The sequence below is a fragment of the Melanotaenia boesemani genome, chromosome 17 (genome assembly GCF_017639745.1).
Source record: "Melanotaenia boesemani isolate fMelBoe1 chromosome 17, fMelBoe1.pri, whole genome shotgun sequence".
Taxonomy (NCBI): Eukaryota; Metazoa; Chordata; class Actinopteri; order Atheriniformes; family Melanotaeniidae; genus Melanotaenia; species Melanotaenia boesemani.
Window position 1 is genome coordinate 24,260,723 of NC_055698.1, and position 25,297 is coordinate 24,286,019.

The 25,297-nt window shown below is 36.5% G+C and overlaps 1 protein-coding gene across 3 annotated transcripts in view; it reads right to left on the reverse strand.

Moving 5' to 3' along the window:
* The window catches only part of LOC121628201 (glutamate receptor ionotropic, kainate 5-like), a 104,458-nt gene that overhangs the window by 55,077 nt on the left and 24,084 nt on the right, over positions 1 to 25,297 (reverse strand). For all 3 annotated transcript variants that reach the window (XM_041967162.1, XM_041967163.1, XM_041967161.1), the window contains exons 4-8: positions 22,461 to 22,626; positions 19,089 to 19,267; positions 16,316 to 16,369; positions 9,558 to 9,719; positions 4,057 to 4,209 (exon numbers count right to left, since the gene is read on the reverse strand). In XM_041967162.1, coding sequence (XP_041823096.1) covers positions 4,057 to 4,209; positions 9,558 to 9,719; positions 16,316 to 16,369; positions 19,089 to 19,267; positions 22,461 to 22,626 — 714 coding nt within the window. The remainder of the gene's footprint in view (positions 1 to 4,056; positions 4,210 to 9,557; positions 9,720 to 16,315; positions 16,370 to 19,088; positions 19,268 to 22,460; positions 22,627 to 25,297) is intronic.

Below are 25,297 nucleotides of genomic sequence, written 5' to 3' on the forward strand. Positions count from 1 at the left end.
GTTTCTCTCAGTCTGCCCCAGGGCAGCTGTAGCTACGCATGTAGCTTACCATCACCAAGTATCAATGAGGAGTTAATAAAGCTATTTCAGTGCTTTGACAAGTGCTATAGAAAACCTAATCCATTATTTTTTTTATTATAATTATTTTTATACAAATGCTACAATATCTAGATCTCCTTGTGGAGACTAAATCTGTGCTAGACTGTAGAGACTGTTTCCACCAAGGTTATCTCACTCAAGACTGCATCTTGACTGATAACAATCCATTTCCGGCGTTGCTAGTGCTGAATTGAAACTCCTAGTAAGTTGAAAACAAAGAGGGCTTGTTAGCTCCTCTGAACTTTGTTAACTTCTTGACAGACTTGTTAAAGAAACCACACTTTAGGTTGCAGCAGAAATAGTCACTGCAACTGTCTGACACTAAAATGTTCCCAGTCTGCCAGCTCAAAGGTTACAGCAATCACTTTGGTGGAAAGATGCAACACTTTCTTAGACAGATGCTTTTGGATGCAAAATAGCAAAGAAATATGAATCTCAATGACTGCAGTAAAAAAAAAAAAAAAAAAAAAGTTTACAGCTAGATCAGAGGCTTAGAACTGTGTTTAGTTTAACCTGAGACAAAAGATATTGATTTAGAGATGTTGAGGAAGAAAACAAGGATGAAAAGATGAACACATACACGTAAAAAATCATGATGGAAATAGAAACTGAGAAAACAGACACTTCATCAGATCAGTGACAGAGCTGCTGGAATGTGTGTTTGCAAAATTGTGCAAATAAGGAAGAGACCTGTGTGATACGTGTGCAACCAAGCATGCATTTTGTTCCTGAATTCATGTGAGTTACGTGTAATCTGGTGCGTGTACAGTATGAATGAGAGTGCATGTGTGCATGACTCAAGATGAATTATATTCCAAAAACAGTGGAGCGAGAGAGACACGGAGGGGGAGAGAAGTCCCTGGTTGCTGCCAAACACAGTGCAGAGATGATGAAGTGATGCACTGCAAGCTACAAAAACAACATGGAGAGAGAGGCATCATCAGTGGATGGAAAAAACAAGAAGTGGCAGACGGATACAAACAGGGGGAAAGAAGGATGAGAATAAATCAAATAAATATGAAAATAAAAGGAGGACAAAAGAAAGAGATGCCAGTAAGATGAATATATAAATAAAAGGTAAAAATCCTCCTCTCTCCTTCCATCTGTTGAATCTTATCATCACTTCAGTCTGAGCTGCAGATATAACAGCTCATGCTGTAATCAACAAATCCTCCAATGCTAAAATAAGGTAAGGGCTATGAACCCAAAGAAATCACATTTTCTTAAAAAAAAAAAAAAACTAAAAAAAAAAAAAAGAAGAAGTTGCAATGTAGGAAAATTTGTAAAACACAACAATTTTGCACACAACTTATGCAAAATTATCAAATGTATTTCCCCATGCATTATTATCAAATGTATTTCCCCATGCATTTCGCTGTCTATTCATCTTAGTTTCTCATCCTGACTATGTTCCTAAATAAAATCCCTTCTCATTTTGACCCTTATTGAAAATTTAATTTCTTACTTTGACAAAATACTTAAGTATTTAAGCTTTTGCACGGACTCATCCCACCGTCTTTAAATAACTAAACATAGCGCTGCAAAAGATATTAGTACAAGAGTACAAAAGACATCATAAGAGAAGATTGTAAACTGGCAGATTTACACACTGTTGTCAGTAAAAATAAATAATGATCTACCTGTTGATGTTGTTTTGATGTATTCCATCAATAAGATTCATCTCAAACAATAGCTTAAGGATTAACCCTGGTGATGACTGAAATGTTGTGCATTTATATAATCTCACTTTATTACATATGCCTTGCTAGTGCCAGGTTGGATCCCTTTTGCCTTCAGAACTGGCTTAATTTTTCATAGCATACATTAAACAAGGTTTTAGAAACATTCTTCAGAGATTTTGCTACATATTGAAGTGATAGCATCACACATTTGTTGCAGGTTTGTCAACTGCACATACATGATGAGAAGCTCCTGTTCCATTAAATCCCAAAAAGTGCTTTATTAGCTTGTGTACACTGTGGTAAATGGACTTGTACTTATATAGCGCCTTTCCAGTCAGTTTGACCACTCAAAGCGCTTTATACTACTTGTCACATTCACACACACATTCACACCCCGATAGGCACATCGGGAGGCAACGTGGGGTTAAGTGTCTTGCCCAAGGACACTTCAGCATGTAGTCAGTGGAAGCCTGGAATCGATCCGCCTACCTTCCGGTTAAAAGAGGGCTGCTCTTCCTCCTGAGCTACAGCCATCCAGGCATGGACTGACCATCTGGCATACCGGGCTTTCTCTTGGTGGGCCAACGTGTTTTATCGGCCGACAATGTATTTATTGGTCTGACTGGTCAATAAAAGTCGGTAGATCGGTGGCCCAACTAACACTGGCCCTGACCATTCAAATGTTTGAACACCACCCCTTGCAGTGGTACATGTGCCTGAGAAATTAATCGATTCAGACAGCACAGAACTTTGATTCCTGACCACCACCCCATGAGACACGTTAACATTGGTTCTTTACTTCACTGGCTGCTGTGAATGATGATGATGATAAAGCTGTGTTTTTTTTCTCACATCACTGAGGTTCTGTTTGGAATAAATATCCAGTAAGTCTGATCCATGCTAGCCAGTTAGCGGTGAATGCACTAGCTCTTTACAAAGATATGAAGAAGTGATGAAAACACGCCAGTAAAAGCTGTTTTATTACCTGGTTAATTGTTTATGTTCACAGATTAAAACAGCACATCTTATATTTAGCTCTTCAATATCTTTCTGAACTAAATCATTTTATTGAAAGTGAAAACATTTTCTAACCATCATTTATCAACATTAACAGGAAGCCAGCAAATTTCTCATTTTCTTTAACAGCCTATTGGTTCCTATTTGTGGGCTGATAGTCAGATACTTTTAAAATTCTTTATTTGCATCTTTGTTTGCCTCTTTACCAGAGAGACCAATAATTCTGGACGTGACTGCATATTTATGAAAAAAAAGTTAAACTTGGCTGAGAAAAACCTGGCTTAGATAACAGAAGAAAAGAGCAGGCTGCAGACAGAGATATTGTTTCTACACTTGAATTGAAAATAGTTTTTATCTGATCCATCATTTCTCATGTCTGTTCTATTTTCTTTCTCCATCAAACACATAATAGGACAAATGCTGCTCTAACATCCATCAGTGTGCTGGAGTATAGATTTTTAGTTATATTAACAAATGAGCAGTTATGGAAGTATTTAACATGTCTACTCTCAGCGTTCTGTAATGGGCTGAGGTGGAGGTGTGGACCTAAATGCAGGCTGAAGAGGCAGGAGAAACACGGGTGCTGGAACTAGGTTTAATGATAAGAACTGACACGTGAACTGGGAAACAGATCGGGTATGTGACAATGAACTGGCAAAGTGAAACAAAACGTCATCAGACCAATGTTTCTTCATTCTTCTATTTTCCAATTTTGGTGAAACTATGTGAATGGTAGCCTCAGTTACTATTCTCTGTAAAAAAAAAAAATTCTTAAATACTCAGACCACCTTTCTGACACCAACAACCATGCCACGTTCAAAGTCATTTAAATCACCTTCCCTTCACATGCCGAGTCTCAGTTTGAACTTCAGCAAGTCGTCCATGTTTACATGACTAAATGCAGTGATTGGCTGCCATGTTAATGAACAAATGAACAGATATAACCTACCTATTAAAGAGGATTTTGATTGTCTTACTTTTGTGAGACTTTCACACAATGCAAAACACAGACATGTTACAATTTTATAGGATATATGCCGGGAATTTTAAGTAAAAAAATATACATAGTAGTGATCAAGTTTGGTTAAAGGGTGACACAATGCGCTGTGGACCAATGTAGGTATTATACATAGATTGCTTTATTAAAGTCGAGTACAGACTGTTCAGATGGTTGCTGAGAGTATCTGTCCTAAAGAATGATATCAGTGCAGATTTTTCAATGACATTGCCTGTGAAAAATGTACATGTGTGTGTTTACCATGCGTAGGTAGTTCATGAGGCTGGTTCCGTGCTGCCAGATAAGCGGGGAGGTGCAGCTCAAGGGCTTTACCCCAATCTCCTGACTCCGGTTCAGCTCCCGCACGGCGTTCACCACAACATGAACAGCATCAAACATCAAAGCTGATGACAGCTAGGCATTAAGAAAGAAGAAAAGAAAACATTTAAATTGATCTGTCAAACATCCATAAGATGCTGTGAAATTGGAATATACAAGCAGCTTCTATTGCTTTTTCAGTAATTTACATCAAGTATAAAAGCAGATGTGGGCAGTTTGTTTAAGTGCAAAGCATTTGGCTGTTCCATTTTTCCCTGTGATCTTATCAAAATACCCAACTACTCTGCAATTCCAGGTGATAACTCATCTCAAAGTTCCCCACAGCTGAATGGCTTTCTGAGTGCTACTTAACACCAAAACCCAGCCTGCTCTGCCTTATGAAGCAACACTTAACCTTTTATGAAGTCTGATAAAAATTCAAATCTTGACAAAGCATTTGGTTAGCTGCAACATAAATATATATTACAGGATGTCAATAGCATTTTAAAATGATAATTTCAGTGCACTTCAACCAATAAAATACAATTATGACCTTAAAGATATACTTTTTTAATGACTGGCCACATGCTGGTTTTGTAGGTTATTTAAAGACCAAGGCAAATCACGTAAAAAAAAAAAAAAAGTTTATATTAACATTAGATATAACTTTCAATACAAAAACTGTGGTTTAACTTTTTTTGAATGCTTTGTTATACAAAAGTCTTGCGTAGGATGGCTGTTTGATTATCTCAAGATTGAGTCCTCTACCAGAGGCTTGGGAGTTTGTAGGTCCTGCACAGTATCTTATCTGTTCCTAGGATTGCACTCTTCATGTCTGATGTTCCTCCAGGTATTTGTTGGAGCCCCTTTTCCAGTGTGGGGGTCATTGCTCCCAGTGCTCCAATGACCATTGGTACTTTTGTTGCTTCACCTTCCTGGCTTTCTCCAGCTCTTCTTTGAGTCCTTGTTATTTCTCGAGTTTTCGTGTTTGCTGCTTATACAAGATTACTCTGCCCATCTGGTTGGCCACCACCATTTTGTCGGTCTGGATCTGGAAGTCCCACAAGATCTTGGCTCTCTCACTTTCCACCACCTTAGGATTTGTTTCCCATCATGATCTAGGGTTTGTCAGTCCATAATCTGTACAGATGTTTCTGTACACTATGCTGACTATTCCATGTATTCCTTGCCTGCTGGTATCTTGTACCCTGCTGTGAGGTACTGGATTGTTTCAGGGGCCTCTTCACACAGCCTATACCTGGGATCCTGTCTGGTGTGGTGGTTCTTGGCTACTATTGCCCTGGTACTCAACGCTTGCTGCTGTGCTACTATGATTAGCGCCTCTGTGCTCCCCTTCAGTCCAGCTCTAGCCATTGGTAGGATTTGTCCATATCTGCCACTTTAGCTATCTGTCAGTGGTACATCCCATGCTAGGGGTTTTTCCTCTCATAATAGTTTCTTTAGCTTCTTTTCCTCCAGTTTCCATTACCTGAGATATTCACTAAGCGCTTAATCTATTAGGGCCATCTTCCTGATGTATTCATGGATCTTCATCTTAGTTAGTGGCTCTGATGCTCACTAGTTACCTGCTTCCCTCTTTGTGCTTATGGTTCTTTCCCACTTAGTCCTAACTTAATTCAGCTGACACCACACCACTCGGTTTTGCTTTTTCCAATTAGAATAGAGGGTAACTGAGGTCGTGTTCAGTGTGAGCGGGGCCATCGTGAAGTTATTTGTTTGCGATACATATGGAACAACAATAATGTGAGCTGCCATTAACTCAATTAACGCCAACAAGCATACAAAGGTCTTCACCTCTGTGTTGGATCGTGGTGATTGTTTTTGAAACTCCACCTCTACTGTTGCTGCCAATGTTGTTATCCACAGTGGCGGCATCAGGATTTTAAAGATGGGGCTCTAATGACTCATCCCATGACTTCAAATTCTTGCCAATAGTGGCCTGTTATCTCGACACGTCATGATTTTCGGCTCCACATCTTCAAAACCCTGAAAGTGTAGGTGCTAAACATGTACCTACATACCCTGGGAAAATCCTGATGGGAACACCTATGAATTAGAAGGGGTGGTGTTGGGCTGGGCTAAGTGGGTACTAGTGGGAAAGGGCTATTAATGTATAACCCCTGAACACTGGATTTGGAGTGGAACCCTCCCTGCATAGTGAGCAGCTTTTGTGTTTTAACATCTGTGGTCTGAATTTCCTCTTTTGGCCAGCTTATTTTCACAGCAGAGAATCTGACTGTTGGCAGGGCATCCAAAACATTTTTGGACTACTGAGCTGATCAAAGTTACTCATCTGTTCAAGCCCAATCCGATCATCACTGCAGCTTTGATGTTACAGAACTTAGCATCACAGTAAACTGGTAAAAACTTGAGCAGAGAAAAAGTTTTCCTTCTGTGACCTGGCATCCACATACATGGACATCACATTTTTGGTTGCCTGCGCCATAAAACTAAATATTGCAAAACTTACTACCACTTACACTTACATTGGTTCCTCCTAGCCCCAAATAACTAAAATAAATCTTAAATGCCAGCAAGTTAAAACTCTGGCCTGAGGAGTTTAAAGTTGCTTAGCAGCTTTGTATCAACATAAAGTTCTACTGAAGCTTCTACATGATGGGAAAAACTGCTTACTCCTGATGGCACCCTTGGTACTCTTCAAGCTCTTCAAACGGCTAATTTTGTGAGGGTACACTTACACTAAAATAGATGCAGCATTTATGTGCTTCACTTCTGATTTTGTAGAGCTGCAGCTTTTAGAACAGGTTACAACAACATCAATGTCAATAGCTCATTCTTGTTGATAGGGATTTCCAGATCCAACTTTAGTCTTTTTTAAAGCTAATGTTCACAGAAAATGGGCCTGTTGTTGCATCAGAGGTGAATACAGCAGGACTATGTCAGTGGGAAAAAAGGAAAAATGAAGCACTACTGGAATGAGCTACATTCAGTTCATGTAACTGAGCGATCCTATCAGAGTGTGATGTTCTGGTTTGTTTGGTCAGTTGTCAGTCAAACTGACACACTCAGAGAATCAGATAAATTGTGCAGAGGCAGACTCACACAATCTGTCTATGGCTGATAAAAAAAGACCGATGCATGAGTGTTATTGAGGCTTCCAACAAGTCGATAGTTTCAGGACTGAATGACGATAACTAATTATAGTTTGAAAAGAGAAAAGATAGATGTACGAAGACAGATGCAGGAAGTGTGGGAAATAATTGATAGCTTTCAATAGCCTGTTTGTCTAGTCCCACAGCTGTTTCCTCTATCTCCCACATGTCACCTTCAGGTAACTTTATTCTAAGTAAATCATTCTGTAACTCTGAGAACGTGTCCTATCTGCTTGCCAATATAATATGCAATACTTATAATTTATACTAGAGCATATAATCTTCTTAAAACATTAAAAGATGTGTCAGTCAGTGTGCTACTTGACTCCACCTTTAGAGAGACTAAATATGTAAGTGGAAGACATTGGCTCTATATGAATTTTGTGAGAGAAAAAGTGAACTGAAGTCATATCATACCACTAGAAATTACAGTTTTATTTATAAGTAATATCAACATTAAACATGTCAAGTTAGTAAAAAAGGTTTCTTCTCATTAGTCACTAACCCCAGAAGGCTGTCTAACTAGATTAGGTAGTATAAAGTAATAAATTCGAAATCATTTTACAGCTGTTACTTACAGACGTTTCTATGCTGCACAGCTGAAACAATATCTGTCTGTCACCTTAAAACTATGACTGAAAAGGATAACAGATTATACAGTAAAGACCTTCATTTCTATAGAATATGAGTAATAGAAGGGTGGAAGGAAAATAGGAAAATTATAGAGTACTTAACATTACTTTAATATTTGGTGGATTTTTTTTTACCAATAAAAGCAATGTGAATCTGTCAGTTTGGTTTTTATTTCATACAATTTGTTAACTGGTAATACTTAATTAAATAATAAAACAAACAGTCTCAAACAAAATAGTTGTTTGTAAAATGGACCATATTGATATTGATATTAATATAGATTCATTTAAAGTTGCATTACTTTTAGTTTTACATATTATCAATACAAAATCAGAAAATTATCCTTCACAGTCTAATCATAAGGAAAAATTTCAATAAAATTAGGTTGTCTCATTATGTTAAGTGTAGTGTATATTAAGTGTATTGTATTGTACTACAATTTGATAGAGGTATAGAGCAAGTGATGCATTTTTCCAAAATAATATTCATATTTAACTTGATAGTGTTTTTTTTTTTTTTTTTTAGGTCTGACACTTCATTTTTGTAATATGCCATCTTCCTTTTTTTTTCACCAGTAATACATATATTGATATTTACACTCCCTAACAAATCAGCTCACTTTACTTTGACTCTAAATGTATTTAAGTAAACCTTGTTGTTACAGAGATTTACTCATTAATAATTTTCGACAGTGGCCTAAACATAGAGATGGGGGTCATAGGGTTAATCTCCACTGTAATTCATTTATAAGGTTAATTTGAATCAAATATCAACATTCGGGACTCCATTTACCTTCTTCATTAACCTTGGCAGTATAATATGAATAAATAAACTCCCGGTGGAAAGGTTTCTACAGTAATAAAGCTGTTTTCAGTTGTTGACAAATGTGTTTGTTATTTTCTGTATTAAAGCCAATGTCACTGCTTCCTTGATATCAGACAAACACATCTGAGAGAAAATATTTACTCTGATGGACCTATTAATTATGAAGGAGAAGGAAAACAGAGGCAACACTGATTCAAACCTGTTGTTTGCGGTTACTTACCTATCTCAAAAAATTAGCTCAAGATGAGTCTTCTTATAAGGTATATTCACAATTAGTTTGTATCATTATGTATAGCTGCTGCTAGGCAAAGAGGTCAGATTTAAAGAAAGAAAAATGTAAACACCAATCTGTTTTCTTGTGAGCAACACACACACACACACACACACACACACACACACACACACACACACACACACACACACACACTCAAAGAAATATAAGACTGAAAACATTTCCAGCAGCAGCTTCTTTGAGAGGACTCACATTGTGTGGCTCAGATGCTTGTTGCATAGTAAAACCTCAAAGCATCTTAAGATGTGCTATCTCAAGATTATTTCATTTTCACTTGGGTAATCCAGTTTTAAATGAGACAACTAAAATGACTAAAAATTATTGATAATGATTCATTAGAGAATATTAAAATTATCTACATACGATTACACTGTCAGTTTAAGATGTAGTATTGAGTGTTTTTAGAGATTTTGCAAGCCATTCATGTCATGACATCTTGGTCACCTCTGCTTTAGGTGAGAATATTTTAGTCTTAAATTCTATATTTTTGGAGGTCTGAATCAGTCATTGACTCCAGGGAAGAATATTTCAGAACACCAAAGCGACTATCAGTCTCTCACCGCCGGTCCTGGGTATGGGCTGATGTCACAGCCTTCCCTCCAAGACAGGTTTAGACTCCTGATAAACTCCAGGTAGAAAGGATGGCTTCGGTTCAGCATGGAGAAGCCCAAAATGTTGGACTGATCACCCACCACATCATCTAGCTGGAGAAGAGGGAAATCCTAAGGAAATAAAAAAAAATGGAGGCAGAAGAGAAAGAATAACAGAGTTCGTCAGCATTTGCTTTAAAAGTAGACACTGTGACAAGCAGAAGTAATGACAGTTAAACCTGACAGCAGGGGAAAAATCTCAAATGGCTAACAGATGAGAGAAGAGGAAGAGGAAGATGGAGACAAATGAACAGTCTGATTGGGGTTTTCTTTTCCTAGACTGCATGACATCGAGTTCATTTTAAAATTCAGAGCATGGTAGTACAGCGGGAGAAAAAAAGATGGACATCAAACAATGGGAATTTTCAAAGAACTTCAAATAGTCCTTGAAGGCAAGTTGATGTCACACAGAGCTCCACTGCTGAAACAAACCATAGTCAAACTGTTTGCTCGGCCTTTGCAGGATTAACATGCCAGCAATGAAACATTTGGTCTAACTGGTGAAGAAGTTGGAGGATACAGGAAAGCAAAGAAACTTTGGGCCCTGCGGCAGCTTCCATTGCTGATGGACGGTCTGTTTTGCTGATATCCTCTAGGCTGTGGCGAGCAGGGCGGAGACAAGACAAAATTATTTATTTATTCATTTATTATAATGATGATGGTGGTGATGGTGGTGATATTACAATGATTATTGCTATCATTATTGTTCTTGTCATTCTATTTTTTTTTTTATTTTTTTAAACTATTTATTAATTCATTTTCCTTCTCTGTTTGACTTAAATGTTTTGTTACAATTATTGTTATTGCTATTAAATTTCAATATCTTTTTTTAAAAATTACTACCATTTTTTTTATATAAATATCACACAGAAATGCAACCAAACTATTTCTGTTGTTTTTTTTTTTTTTTGTTTTTTTTTAACTTTGTTTTTAGAACTGGACACAGCACAATTGCACTCACACACTGTATACACTGTAATTTTACTTTTGCACAAAAAAATAGAAAAAAAATAAAAAAAAGGAAAGCAAACACAACATCTCGTCTGGAGTTTTGGTTTCCAAGCTCCACTGATAATAATGCGCTGGAGTATAAATGATGTGTAACCCTTTTACCACCAGCTCTTTATGATAGGGAGCATTTACTGAAAATACAACCCTTTTTTCCCTTCTTCAAATAAATAATATGGTAAAAGAGACATCCCAATGTATAAAACTATGTCTAGGGTCTAACATGACTCTCACTCTCAAATCTGGCAATAAAGAGGATTTCCCTGAAACTTGATCAACTGAAAATATGAATTAGTACCATACATTACCAATAGCTCAAACAATATTTTTACAGTGTAGATTACTGCAGGGAAGAAATAACGCGAGAAACACACACATGCAATTAAAGATTTTCTTGTGTATTGAAGACCAAAGATAATTAAACAATGAGAATAAAATATTTTTAAGTCTGTATGGCCAAAGTTTTTTTAGTGTACACTCTGCATTTCTCATTCACTCCTGTTTCATATCTTTAATGGTGTTTTTCTTTCAGTGTTGGATTCAGACTAAAGATAGGACAGAAAGATCCTTCACATTTCATATTTCAGTTCTGGTTCAACTAATGCTGACCACGTGAGTGGGACCATTGTGTCAAATGTGTACACTTTAACCTATATGGGCAGAAACACAATAAAAAAAAGTATCCAATTTTCTTCTTAATCCAGTCTGCATGAAGTTCAACCATCCATAGTTACCTGTGGTAACAAGACAAATGATCCAAAGTCATATTTTTTAATCAAAGATCTGCTCATTCCCAAGGTCCAGCTTTTTTTCTTCTGACACATTTTTGTATCATTCCCATCTGAGAAAAACATATTTATCTTACGCTGATCATTTAATGAATCCTCTCAATTCAGTCTGTGAATGAAACAGATTGCAGATCCTGTCTCTTTAATACTCCACTTTAAACAGTGTTTATTGGTTTTAAGCACTTCAGCCCATCAAGAAACATTTGCTCATACCTTGAGAAAACCACAAGCTTAAATAGGCAGCTAATGATTACAGGAGCAAATCTCTTCTGTCAGACTTTTGTGAGATGAGCGACTGAAAAAGCGGCTGATCTGTGGTCCTCTGAACATGTCATTCCGCAGGAATCTCATTATCCTGCATGTCACTTATATGGACTAAAAAAAGAATCGTACAAGCTGTCTGAATTTTTCTGAATCTCCACTGGGTTTAAACACAAACCTTGTAAATGGGCAGAAGACGAGCTGTACAGATTGCAGCTGCATAACCAGATGCTGGGGATGAAAATTAAAAGTTGCGCCACTTTGTTTCAGAAATGTCTCCCTTTCTGTTTTCTGAAGACGGTCAGAGCCAGTCGGTAAACCTGCTGTTGCACTGATTCAACACCAAATTAATTTCAGCAGCAACAAAACCTATAGATAGTGCAAACATGGATACACAAACAGCAATTGCCTGGACTGAATTTCAATTTCATGCAGCGGAAAGTCTAAATATAATGCTTAAAAGATAAGCTTTTGGAGATCAGAGGTCTTTGACAAAATCATCTGTATTCAAATTGCAAACTTTTTTTTCAAGGTTGTTGGAGTGAAAGCACAATATGCATGCTTTTACTACTGTTTCTGACACCATGGATCTGGCTGTTGTTCTTATGTGGATGTTTCTCTGTTCATGTAAATGTCTGCATTGTTGTTTTATATTTAAAAGCATAAAAAAATATATCTCTAACTTTAAAAAGACACCTGGTCAGCGGTCATCCAGTGTTGGACAGACAGGCTGTCATCATCAGTGTTTGGCTGTGTTTGCTCTTCTCTAAAATTCTTTGGCACAGAAGCTATTCAGTCTGCAAAGACAATGTCTAGAGGGTATAAGGAGGTTGAAGGATGATTGTTTCTTTTCCTTCCATCACCATCAAGGTTAAAAATTTATGTTCTTCTGGAACCCTCTCTGTCCAGCTGTTAATGCTAACCTCAGTGTAAGGTTAATATCCTTTCCCTGAAATCTCTCTTTCTCTCTTATTTTCTTAACATTGTTCCAGCCTTTGGGTAAACTGTTGCTGTTATTGTTTCTGTTGCACTCTCTGGATGCCAAATCAATTTCAGCAGCAGCCAGGCCGGCTGTCAGACAGTTAGCCTGCCAGCACTGACAAAGAGCAGTTGGCTGGCCTGGTTGCAGAGAGCAGGCCAACACTGCTGAGGGAAGAAACACTGCGACAGCATTCCAGAAGGACACCAGCAATGATGTGACTGCAGCACAGTTTACACTTGATGTTCATTTAGAGAGAAGCAGAATTTCAGTAGCCATTTAGGGTAGGACAAGTTCAGGCTGGGAAACAATGAGGAGATGATGCGACAATTTCAGTAAGGCTCAGGTTTGTAAGTTTTTAGGAGCAATGACGAAACCTTGTAGGAGTTAGATTATTCCCTTCCCTAAAAGAGAATATGATCATCTTATATCTTCAGGAGTTGATAGGTGAAATCAATACCTATGACTTCCCAATTACTTCACATAGACTATGAGAGTTCTGCCCTTTGAATCACACTTCCTGGCTTTTAGTCATTCTGGGATATTGACCACACGCCCAGACTAACCTCTTAAGAAGCATTGGGGCAGGAAATTGTTTTTGGGTCCCAACAGATCCCCATTATACACAGCATTTTCATTATTTTTTTTCATGCATCTTGAAACCAATCCTCTACAGCTAAAATGGCAGCCAATTTGAGAAATGATTGACTACTTGAGGGAAAGAATTTCAGTTTTGTCCATTTAAATACTAAATTAGACTGAAAAAACGAAAAATGCGATAAAATTTGTTCAATTGGAACAAAAATATACCAGGTTTTTTAGTAAGATTTAGTTCATCCTGAAGACCTGGGCCACAGCATGCATTTATGTGATCAGCTATCAGACATAAGATTTATGCCCAATGCCAGCACCATCCATTAATACCTACTTTATGGCTAACCCCTGACTTTTTCTACTTTTAGTTGGTTACTTCAGAGATCTCACCCTAAATGTAATCATAACAAACGGCAAACAGTGAGAACTACAATACAAGACCATTGGCCTCTGTAGGCCCATGTCTTGGTCAACATGTCACCTCACCCATATTTCATCTCAAACTTTAAATTTGATGTCAATTCTATTTTGTCTGCTGACTGAATCATTCTAAGAAGAACAAAGTCAAGAGAAACTCCAAGCTGACTTAACAAGGACTGTGTAAATACATTTAAAATAAAACTGATTAGTTGGAAGACTCTGTACAAAATGGGCAAAACCCCAGTTTACTGGTGCTCATCCTTCAGTAAATATTGTACAGATGAGAAAACGTCACCAAATTTCACTGCATGTTTCATCGCATACCTGGATATTTCATAAATCTCATTTAGTTTCTCTTTCATTGCTGATGTTTGTCAGACAGACTTAAAAACACATATTAAAAACAAAAAAGTGAAAACCAAAGCAAAGCCAATTCTGCAACTATTCCAACTTGGTCCATACATGCTCACAATTCATAAACAACTCACTTCAATGACCTGTAGAAGCATTGTTCTTTTGGTTCCTCTGCTAAAAGTGTAACTCATTCAACCTAACACAGGTTTCTGTGAAACACGTTAACATTGGTGCTTGCACAACATAGGAGGAAGCAGTGTTGATCACTGTTTATGTGACAAAGCCAAGCTGTTAAATGACCTTTTTTCCTAACATTACTGATGGAAATTTATATATATGCCATGTGATTAGTCACTTGGAAATGCCTGCCCACTGGGATCTGGTTCAATTGAAGGATGTCCAATGTTGGTAGTCGAAGTCCTGCAGGATTTTAGATATTTTCATGTTTCAACACGTTTGATTGGATTTAAATGGATCTCCTTAACAGCTTGTTGTTAAGGTCTCTCTAAGCCTTTCAATAACCTATTAATCCAAGTCAGATGTGCTTAAGTAGGAAACATATATAACCTGCAGGATAGTGGACCGGAACTGGACATCCCTGATAAAAGTGATTCTGTTAGAGACAACATTGGTTTTTGTAATTCTGTCATACGTGGCAGATAAAATAATGTTATGCATATGGTACATTATTGTGTGTCATTTGAAAACAAACAGTACTAAAGGTTCATCTGCTCATTACCATTGGTAGCTATATTGCCTTCTATTAAGGGAGCATTGTTTTATAGTGGACAGGCTATTAGATAGGATAAGAAAGACTAGAAAGCTCCAAAGGTTGACCAAATCAGAGGACTGAACCAATTTATGTTTAAATTAGGCAGCTTTTACATTCCTCTATATTTTCACTTTCAATCTTCTGTAACCTCAAACATTTTTATGTGGTGCTGATGGACTCAATAGTTTGACATCCAGAGAACCAACAGGATATGTTTAATCCAAAGTTAAATGTAGGTTATATATGGCTATGCAGTAGGTCATTAATTTGTGTGGAAGTAAAGTGGAAGAATGCATTTTCTTTTGGTACATTTCCAGGGTTTGCTGCACAGAAAAAGAATGAAGATATTGCCCCTGGTTTGTTAGACCTGTTAAAGCCTGTGACATAGCAGTGTTGAGAGCTGAGGCAGAGATCAAGACGAGTTGTTATTTATGAAGCCTCCTTGTGAAAGGGCACAACACCAAACAGTAAAATTATGATGATGACAAACAGGGGCAAGACCAGCATGCATCATTGATGAAAAGGGAAGATATATGAGAGCTTAGTTTGATGTAAAAACGAAAATGTAGAACACACCAACAAAGACTGTGATGACAAGATGAAAAAAAAGGAAAATATGACCAGTGAATGTCAAGAAAAGTCAATATAGAGCAAATTAAACCGAAACAGACATAAAAAAAAAGATATAAGAAAAAAGTTGTAAACTAAGGCAAGTAAAAAAAAAACAGATTAGATCAGAAAATAAAACAAAAGAATACTTTAAGGAATAGGAAGAGATTTAGGTAAAGAGAGACAGACCAAAATCCAAAAAAGAAACGAGTGGGAAGGAAAATGGAAACAAAAGTAATTAAATGACATAGAAAATGGGATAAAACATTAATTAAAGATAAATGGAGAAGTTATAATGAATTAAAAGGAGACAGTGCTTCCCAGCAAAGGAAAATTGCAGAAAAGAAAGACAAGCAACAGTAATGAAAGCTTCAGAAATCATTATTTGCTCCAATATGGCATCAGCATTGGAAAAATGTGCATTACAGAGGCAAGAAAATGAATGCAAGAAGATGTATGTCAAGCATGAATAACAATAGGCTTAATTTATATCCTATAGCCAGCTCTTATAACAACCACCAATAAAATCACAGGCCTGTTGAAAAACAGGGCAAAGAAAATGGTCATGAAGGTAAAGGTTTACAAAAGGAAACTAAATGGCATGAATAAATACATGTAAATACAACAGAGTAAAAGGGGCCAAAGAGAAAAACATGAGGACAAGTGGATGTTTGTTGAAGAAAGATGTATGAGTGGACAGTGATTTTCCTTTTATTTACCATCTTTTTTTTGGTCTCGTCCTCTTCCCCTTCCCCTGGGACAGTGTTAAGTGTTTTCTAGGCACTTGCCAAATCAACATTATAAATAAAAATATGTCTTTTTAATGTTTTGCCTGGTAAAGTAGAGGTTATTAAAGAAAATAAAATAATTAACCCAAACCTACCATGGTGGTGAGAATATATTTATAGAAGGCTGATGTCATCCCCAGCTCATTTGCCTGCAGGTTACAAAAAAAAAAAAAAAAAAAAAAAAGAAGAAGAAGAAGAAAAGCACAGTAAGGCAAGAAGTCTTCATTTCTTAAAAGTAAAATGATAAAAGACCAGTCACATGTTATCCAAAAATTGAAACTACATTTTCTGTGAGGAACTGTTCCAAATTCAATAGAACTTTTTAAATAACCTAAATTACCAGGAAACTTTAGCAGAAATGAGAGAAAGAATAAATAGAAGGAAAATAACTGAAAAAACACACATTGTAACTTCATGTCTAGACATCAGAGTTTCATCTTGGCTGAATCTAACTGAAGTAAGCATCTAAATTATAATTGCTGGAAGGTTAAACTGTTCTATCATAAAAACTGCAACAAAGTGTGCATTCTGCCAGTCTGGATTGCTGCCTTGTACTTATTTGGTCATTTTTCACATGCGGGATCTGACAGCTCTCCCAGTACAAATGTTCACTGCCAGCGGTGATTTAAACTGTCAGCTTCACACTGCAAAACCTGCAGAGTGCTTGTGTTATTAACCTTTCACACACACACTGAGCTTATATGTCCTCCTGTCTGCCTGCAGAGTCTTACCTTTACTGAAAATAATAATAATAACCACAGTAACAGAGGACGTTTATTGTGTATTTTACCATTTCAGGTCCTAAGAACAAAGATGTAAAGGAAAGTTGCACCTGGCCAAAAGTTAATAACAGAGTTTGAGGCTGTTCTGACCTCTATGCACTATCTGCACCTCTATCTGCGGGTTTGGCTAGAAACCAGCCTTTGTTTGAAGACTTGTAAACAGCCAAAAGGAACAAATATTCAAACTAAACAAGAAAAAGAGATGCTGTAAACAGAGTAGCAGCACCCTTCAGAGTCCCAGGAGGGACTGAAAGGGTGCAGTGAGGATTACATTTTTCTCCAAATGAAACTGTGCAATATCATGCTGGGAGGTAAAATATAAGAAGTTAGATTTATCACACACATTTGAATAGTTTGGTGTGTTTACAGCAAGACACAACACAGAGTAGATTACATACCAGCTGTGACAGCTTGGGTGGTATTGTTTTCACCAAAAAGTTTGTCTCCCCATGTATTTGAATTTGTGTCTAGGATCTCGACTAAATATAGTATAATTTGTAGCGAGGACTACCACATAAGGTACTTTAAACTCTTAATAGCTGCAGACAAGTTTTATTATTTTTTAAATTGCATGAGAGTCTCAAATCTAAACAGGTATAGGGTGATATCAAAATGAAGACCAGACTTCATAAGTCTTATCCAATACCTTATTTGGATTACCTCTGGTGTGATCCCACTGTATTAATTTTTATCAGTTTTAACACTCAGAAATCCTTTGTTTGCATGTGATTAAAGTTCTACATATTCCAAAACCATTTAAAAAAAAGTTTTACATAATTTTAAGAAGTTATTTTTTTATTTTCAATCTTTCTTAATCTTACAATCACAACCCCCTTCATTAGTTATAACATAATATAAGCTGTTTTTCTTTCTGCTGGTAAAGTTTGTGACATAAACATGAAACTTTTGTTGAATATTTGATAAGTTTAAAAGACAAAAGAAAGGGACCAAAATTGAAGGACAACTGAGATTATGAGTTCAAGCATACCTGCTGTACTCTGTCCACCATTAAACCAGTGTTTTTAACATATTTTAGAATATTGTCTTGTTTATTTATTTTTCTTTGTAATTCACTAATCTTTATGGAGTTCATCAGGGCTATGTGCTTGGACCCACTTGGTTAATTTTGTACATGCTTCCATCAGGTCATATTAATCTACATAGATGATACTCAGCTAGTTTACAAGCACATCTTAATGACATAAAAGTCTGGATGACAAAACTTTCTGCTTCTAAATGCAGACAAGACTTACTTTAATGCTTTTGCATTTGCAAACCTCAGGAAGATGCTGTTTAGGAATGCTACTCTGGATTACATGACCTCACTGCAGTATGTATTGCTTATGTAATATCGCAAGAATGGGAACTCTGTCTCTGGACGATGTAGAAAAATTTGTCCAAGTTAGTCTATTTACTTTTGCAATGGCAATTTCTCCAATTTTAGCATCTTTTCATTATTTATCTGTTAAATCCAGAAACCTCAGGCTTTCCAGGGTTTCCAGGCTCTGTTATGGAATCATATCTCTTGGGGGGGGCAAGGGAAGAAAAAAAAAAAAAGTTCGACCTTTAAGACTAGGCTTTACAATTTGCCTTTCAAATAAAGCTTATAGCTAGAGCTGGCATGTTCTGACCAATCGTCCTTTATATGCTTCTCTAGTCACAGGCTTCTGAGGGATATCCCAATATAAAATGATCACATCTCTTTACCCTCTATGTATGAATACAGGCCATCACTGTTGTCATTAACTTTTGTTTTTCTTTTTCTTTAGGCCACCCTGGCCTAGTAGTTCTCATCAACCCCTCTTTCCTGTTCTTTTAACTACCAAGCAGTGAAGGTAGACTGCTGCTTTTTTTATATCTTCATATTATGGCATAATTTCCTTAATGATTTAGATACACTATTCTTCGAATAACCCAGCTGGTAGTTACTTGTTCATTCATGGTGAAACGTGTGGTAACAAACCTGCTGAGTAAAATATAAAGTGATGCAGATTTTGTATAAGGTCACAAGACAGCTGCTCAGAAAACAGCTGTGATCATATCTACAGTCATCTCAGTTAAGAGGTTAATAAGTGGGCTTTCACACCTTCCGGAGGATGTGGTAGGATATTGAAGCATTGGCATCAATGATGATTGTAGCCACTTTGTCATCACGGATCTCCTTCAGCAAAGGGGTGGGATCCAAGCTGTCATCCAGCATCCGCACTGACAGCGTCTCCCTGGAGATGAGGAAGTGTCGGACCAGTTCCTCTAATCGAAGCAGGCCTAAAGGACAGGAAAACAGGGAGATTAATTCAACTTTTTAGCTGCATGAGTAAATATGGCAAAATATCCCAAAACATAGCTGACTAAAAAATTTGCTCCATTTGGTTGAAAAGTGAGCTATTTTAAACCATCCAGGTCCAAATTGTAGCTGCAAATCACTCAACAAAACGTCTTTTAGTGCCAGACTGTTTCAGGCTGAAAAACCGTAGGGAAAATTAATGATCATTGTCTGAATATTTATCTTATTTGTGTGTTAAATAATTGCTCTGATTTGGAAAAAAAAAATAAAATAATACAATACTGATGGATCTCAGATCCATTAGAGTGATGAATCACTGTTACTGCTTCAAAGCCCTAAGTGGTAATAAACAGACTGGGATGAAGGTGATTATGCTGCAATGCCATTAATTTCTCTCCCTAAGAGTATAAATTTGGTGCTATATGTCCAAAGAGTTGTCAATGGATTAGCCTATTGTAGAAATTTACATTAAATCCAAATCTTTTTTGTTTATTGTTATCTTTTGAAACTATTTCCCTGCTTTACGTGCAACATTTTCCTCAATACACTGCTTTATTCATAGGGATTCAAAAAGTATTCCCTTGCATGAGGGGCTCTTAGGAACAAACATTGGCGCAAAACCCAGTTCTTGCACACATTTTGTGTAATAAATCAAAGAATTATAAACAACATCTTGCCTTCTTTATCTTTAATTAATGAAATCCTGTTTATTTATTTATTTATTTTTGTTTTCTCAGCTGAAAACAGATTTGTTTTATCATTGTTTAATTCATAGATTCTACAGTAGATAATAGTGGCTTTTAGAGACAATTGTCTGAAAACATGTCTCAAAATTCAAGCAATCATATTTTTACTTTGTGATTTTTCTCTGGATTAGTTTTCTTGGATTTAATTAGCTTCATAAATTACATTTCATTTCTGAAATCCAGTCAACCCACACACCTGAAGCAGCACATATCAAGTTTGAAATGACAAAAGAAAATTACTGCGTTCATGGCAATTAGCAGCCTCTTGTAAATATGGGATAAATGAAACTCATTTTTATGTCAATATAATAAAAATTACATATGTCATAGGAATGGTGCTGCGCTGTTAGCGAATGTACTATTTCCAAGGAAAACACAGCACTTTAAACTGGACCTAATAGAAAATTACAGAAAAATGCTGCTGTGTTCTGGGTAACAGGGCATTTCAGGAATATCTGATTTTATGGTTAAGACTTTATCTCTATTTTTAGATCCTTGTTACAATCTACAGATCAACAACTTCACTTATTAAGTGTTAAATATATTTTACTGCATTCTTTATTAATGGAAACGAATGAGTTAAATGTAAATTAGAATTTTTTTATTGTTAGTGTATTTAGGCCGACAGGTTCAGTTTTATCTTTATATCACCAACATTATCACACAAAAGCACTCAAATATGTTAGTCTGCTGATTTAAGATGTTTGAACAACTGAGAAAAAAGATAAATACATAACATGAAAATGATGTCAGTTCTTCTGGAGTAATACAAAGACCAGCTGTTGTGCCAGTATCATCACAATTTTAGCCAAGTTGAAATATAATTTTTTGACTGTTCCTGTTACAAAAAACAGAAGTGTCAAATCTAATTGCCACCATAAATCATTCATAAAGGCCCTGCTGGGTTTAAATGACCGAAGACACCTTTCATGACTGCATTACAGGCCTGTTAAACCCTGCAGTTAACAGACGAGGTTACCACTCAAGACTTAAAACAGTGAGTTTGGGCAGGTGGGAAAACAGGAGGGAGTCTAATGAAGGAACTGGTGAAGAGAAACGAGTAGTAATAGAAGTAGACAGGAAAAGGAGAAAACTAAAAGAAAAAAAAAGACCTGTTTGTTAGTCAAATAGAAGAAATCCAACAAATTAAATGAATATATTTGACACAAAATGAAATGAAAAGAAGACTATAAACTGTAGGATAAGTAAATATAACATAACAACAAATACAAAGCTAGCATTTAAAATAGTAAAATAAAGTAAGATTAGTTTTAAGCAGTGAGTAAATAGGCTTTTAATCTTTTAATACATTTGAATGAAATATCTTTTAGTTTCACAACAGTGTTATTTTATGTTCGCTTCAGTCAACAACAACTTCACAGCAGGAATAGCACAACATCAGTTCTATGATTTCTCCAACTACCAAGTACATTACACCAAAACTGCAACATGGACAAAGTCACTTTTCTCTCTTAATAACAAATTCCAGCGGTTTTCAATGACCCCAGACACCTCTCTATGTATGAAGCGATTTTCTCAACTGGGAAGTCAGAGGTTGCAACGACTTGTGTTGGTTATTTCTCACATAATATCACAATACACACACATCATAACTTTATAGAATATTTCCACCTTTAGCTTCTACCTTTCTGCTCCATTTAGTCCAACAATCCATGAAAAAAACATTTTGCTTTGAAGAAAACAACCTGATGAGCTTTCACATTATGACTTCTCAGAGAGAACGTAATGATGACTGTCTTGCTCAGTTTCAAAATTTGGGGTCATTTTAAGATTGTAAGGGAAAGATTTGAATGATCTTGAAAAGAAATTAGTGTTCATGAGCAGATGATTGGGCAGGTTTGTGAGGTGCTCCTGGTCAGTGGTCAACAGTGTACTGAGTAGTAGTAGCCACAGTATGTTGGAGGAATTTCAGGAACAAATCACACAAACTATAGCTCTGATTTTCAACTCTAAGGACTAAAATAGAAATCTGCTGCTAACGTCTTGCTGTTTGGAACCACAGGGCACCTTTAAAGGTCTTGTGGAGTGCAGGCCTCAGCAGGTTGGAAGCTGTTTTGGCAACACCTGACCTCAGATTAAATTTATCGCCTGGTCACATCAGTGAAGGCTCCAGAATGCCCACTCGCTCTGAACAAACTCCAACTGTTGGTGCTGAGTATTCACTCACTCAGCACATTGTCAAGTATCTGATTCCTGCAGAGCAGCACTGAAGAAATGAAAACATGTAGAGTGGAGCGTTAATAATGAAGCAGGAACTCCAATTCAGATCATGAAGTCACCAGAAAAGCAGCAGCTGTTTTAAAACCAACCATTTTCACCCTTGAAGTGGACAATGTTGCTTTGCCAGCATCAAACAGAGAGGATAAAAAAAAATGTGGCAAGGAAATGATACACTTCAGAGACTCACACTCAGCTTTGGCACAGATGAGGCTGGCCGTCGGGTAGCTGAAGGAGCGCAGGATGGATCCGATGGCCAGGCTTAGGTCCTCATTACTCGGGTAGAGCGTCACTGAAGCGAAGCGAAGGTACGGCAACTTCGGGGTTTCCTCTGGACCAATCTTCACATGAGGGATCTGAGAGAATGAGAGAGGAGGGAGGAGAATGAGTTAGAAAGATAAACAAAAGGGATGTAGAGGCAAGTAGATGGGTTCATGGCTGGGCCGTCTCGTTTGAATAATCCCAGGGAGAAAAGCAATAGAAAGAATTGAAATATATTAGCTCAGTTAGCACTTTAGAGAACAGATGTGGTAAAAACAATCCATAATATTAAGCCAGGTGTTGTCACAGCATATAGTTTAAAAAGAGACATAATCAATGTTTTTTAATGTTAATAAAACATCTCCATATCTACTATCTCTTATAATTTTAAATAGGTATTAATTATCAGAATAAATGGAAATAAGGAATAAGAGAGAAAAAGAAAAAAAAAATCTAAGAAAGGAATAATAGAAACAGATAAGGAAGAAATAGTGAAGCTGAGGTAGCATCAATAGAGAGGAAAAAAACATTTTGAAAAATCATATAAGCTTTAAGGCTTCATATAGGGTTCTGATAAGAAAAATGAAGGCTTTAGTCAGACTTTGACACTGGCTGATAATCCACTCTTTGTTCACTTTTGAAAGGCAATGTGGAAATGGAGGAAAGCTGCAGATCATCAGTGATGTTACAAAATATTACAACTGGTTTTACTTCCCCTCCATATACAGGAAACATTGAATAAAATAGATTTCCTTCGTTGGTGGAAGTTGTTTTAAGACAATAAATAAAAACAAACGTTGCAAAAAGATATTTGGAAAAAAAGTGAGGGGTGGAAATATAGCTCTGGTGGTGTTAGTTAGAAAGTCAAACATTTAGGTGCCAAAGATTAAGTGTCCCAAAGAAGAAATCTGAGATTAGAAACTCCAAATTAGAGACACTAATTTGGAGTTTTAAAACGTGTCTCAGTTTAAGCTCCACAGAGCAAAAGTCCTGTGACAGGCATGTTGTCATGATAAATTGAAAAATTATTACTCTGTGTGATGAAGGAGTAATGGAGTCAGAGGACAAATGTCCTGCTTTATCAGCTGCTCAGTGAAATAACTCCAGCTCATACCTACAAAGGTTTAAACGGTGAACTGTAATTAGCTCAGCTGGGTTTTGCTCTGATCTGGAGAGCTTATTTTAAATCCTAGCTGAGAATCCAGTATTGTGAGACATGCCAGGCAATGGGATGAGGATATGAGGATGGTGAGAGGCTCATAGTGAAGGGTGGTGAAGATGAGCTATTGTTGATTCACTCAAGCATGAAAATTGTTCAACAAGTTTATCCCTTTAAAAATCAATCAAAAACGTTGACACCCTGGAGCCTGAGAGCTGAGCTGTCAAGACTGTTTCAGTGTCAAAGTAAACAAACACACAAGCACATGCAAGTCACTGTTTTAATAAATATGTCATGGGGGTACTGATAATCACATGTTCCACATGAGCTCCTCACATAATCCAATTCATTATGTTTGATATGGAAACAAACTACAAATAAATGGCAGTGATTTAGTTAACATTAAGAGAATGCGATAGTTCAAGTTACATTTCATTGAAACACAGTGTGAAACCAGCAGAATAAAGCAAGGAATCATTTTGTATGCTTCATTTTATCAGTTTTACTCATTTATAGCAATTTCTCTAAACAGAATGATTGCATGTTAAAGCAGGTTGAGACAGTCATAGAGCAATTGTTTTTAGTTAAAAAAATAAAAGCTTTATCCATATACAGATTGGTAAATCATTATCCTTTTAACATAAAAGGCTTAGTCACTGTATGCTATAAAACTAGATGCACATTTTAATGCTCAGCTTATTTTTCATATACTTGCCTTTGCTAAATGAAAATGAACGATTGAAAAGTTTTAGTAAGGTTTACATGCTATGAAATAGGATTGATATAAAGAAATTATATATGGATGAATTAGTCAATCTATCCATTTCCGTTACTGCTTTACTCAATTTAATGTTTTTGGTGAAGGGGGTTAACAGCTGCTATTAGGGAAGAGGCATGGTAAGCCTTGGATGGGTATACCAACAGGGCGAATTATAGGTAAACTATAAAAAGAAACAATATGCTTTCACTCTCACTCAGAGGGGAATTTAGAGTCAGGAATAAACCTAACATGCATGGACTTTTAGAAGAAGCTTGAGTACCTGGGGAAAACCCATGCATGCACAGGGAGAACACTTGAACTTCACAATACTCTAAACAGGAGCCTTTCTTGTCATACAGCCATATATATATATATATATATATATATATATATATATATATATTATGCAATGAGATGGGACTTGCTAACTGATAAGCTATAATAATTGGATCTTTCAAGTTGCTAATCAACATGGCAAGAAAGTTAATTTCAGGTCAAGAAAAAAATCCTTAGAATAAAGTGTATCATTAGAAGTATCAAAACAGTAATGAGAAGAAATTCATATCAACCAGAGATTATTAATAGTCATACTTCTAAAATTGTGTTTTGTAATGGAAATGTAATGTTTTCTGCATGCTTGTAAGATTCATCATGTGTGGTAAACCCTTATCCGTCACATAAGTCCCTGAGGTTTCCATGAAGCACTTTACAATCTTTGAATATGTGTGTAGGAGAAAGATGGAGAAGAAGCTTTGTAAAATGATGCATCTCATCCATGTCATCATTTTCTACAAGGACACACAGGTGAAGTCATTTTCCTTTTTTAATTTTTCTCACTGTTCTTCAG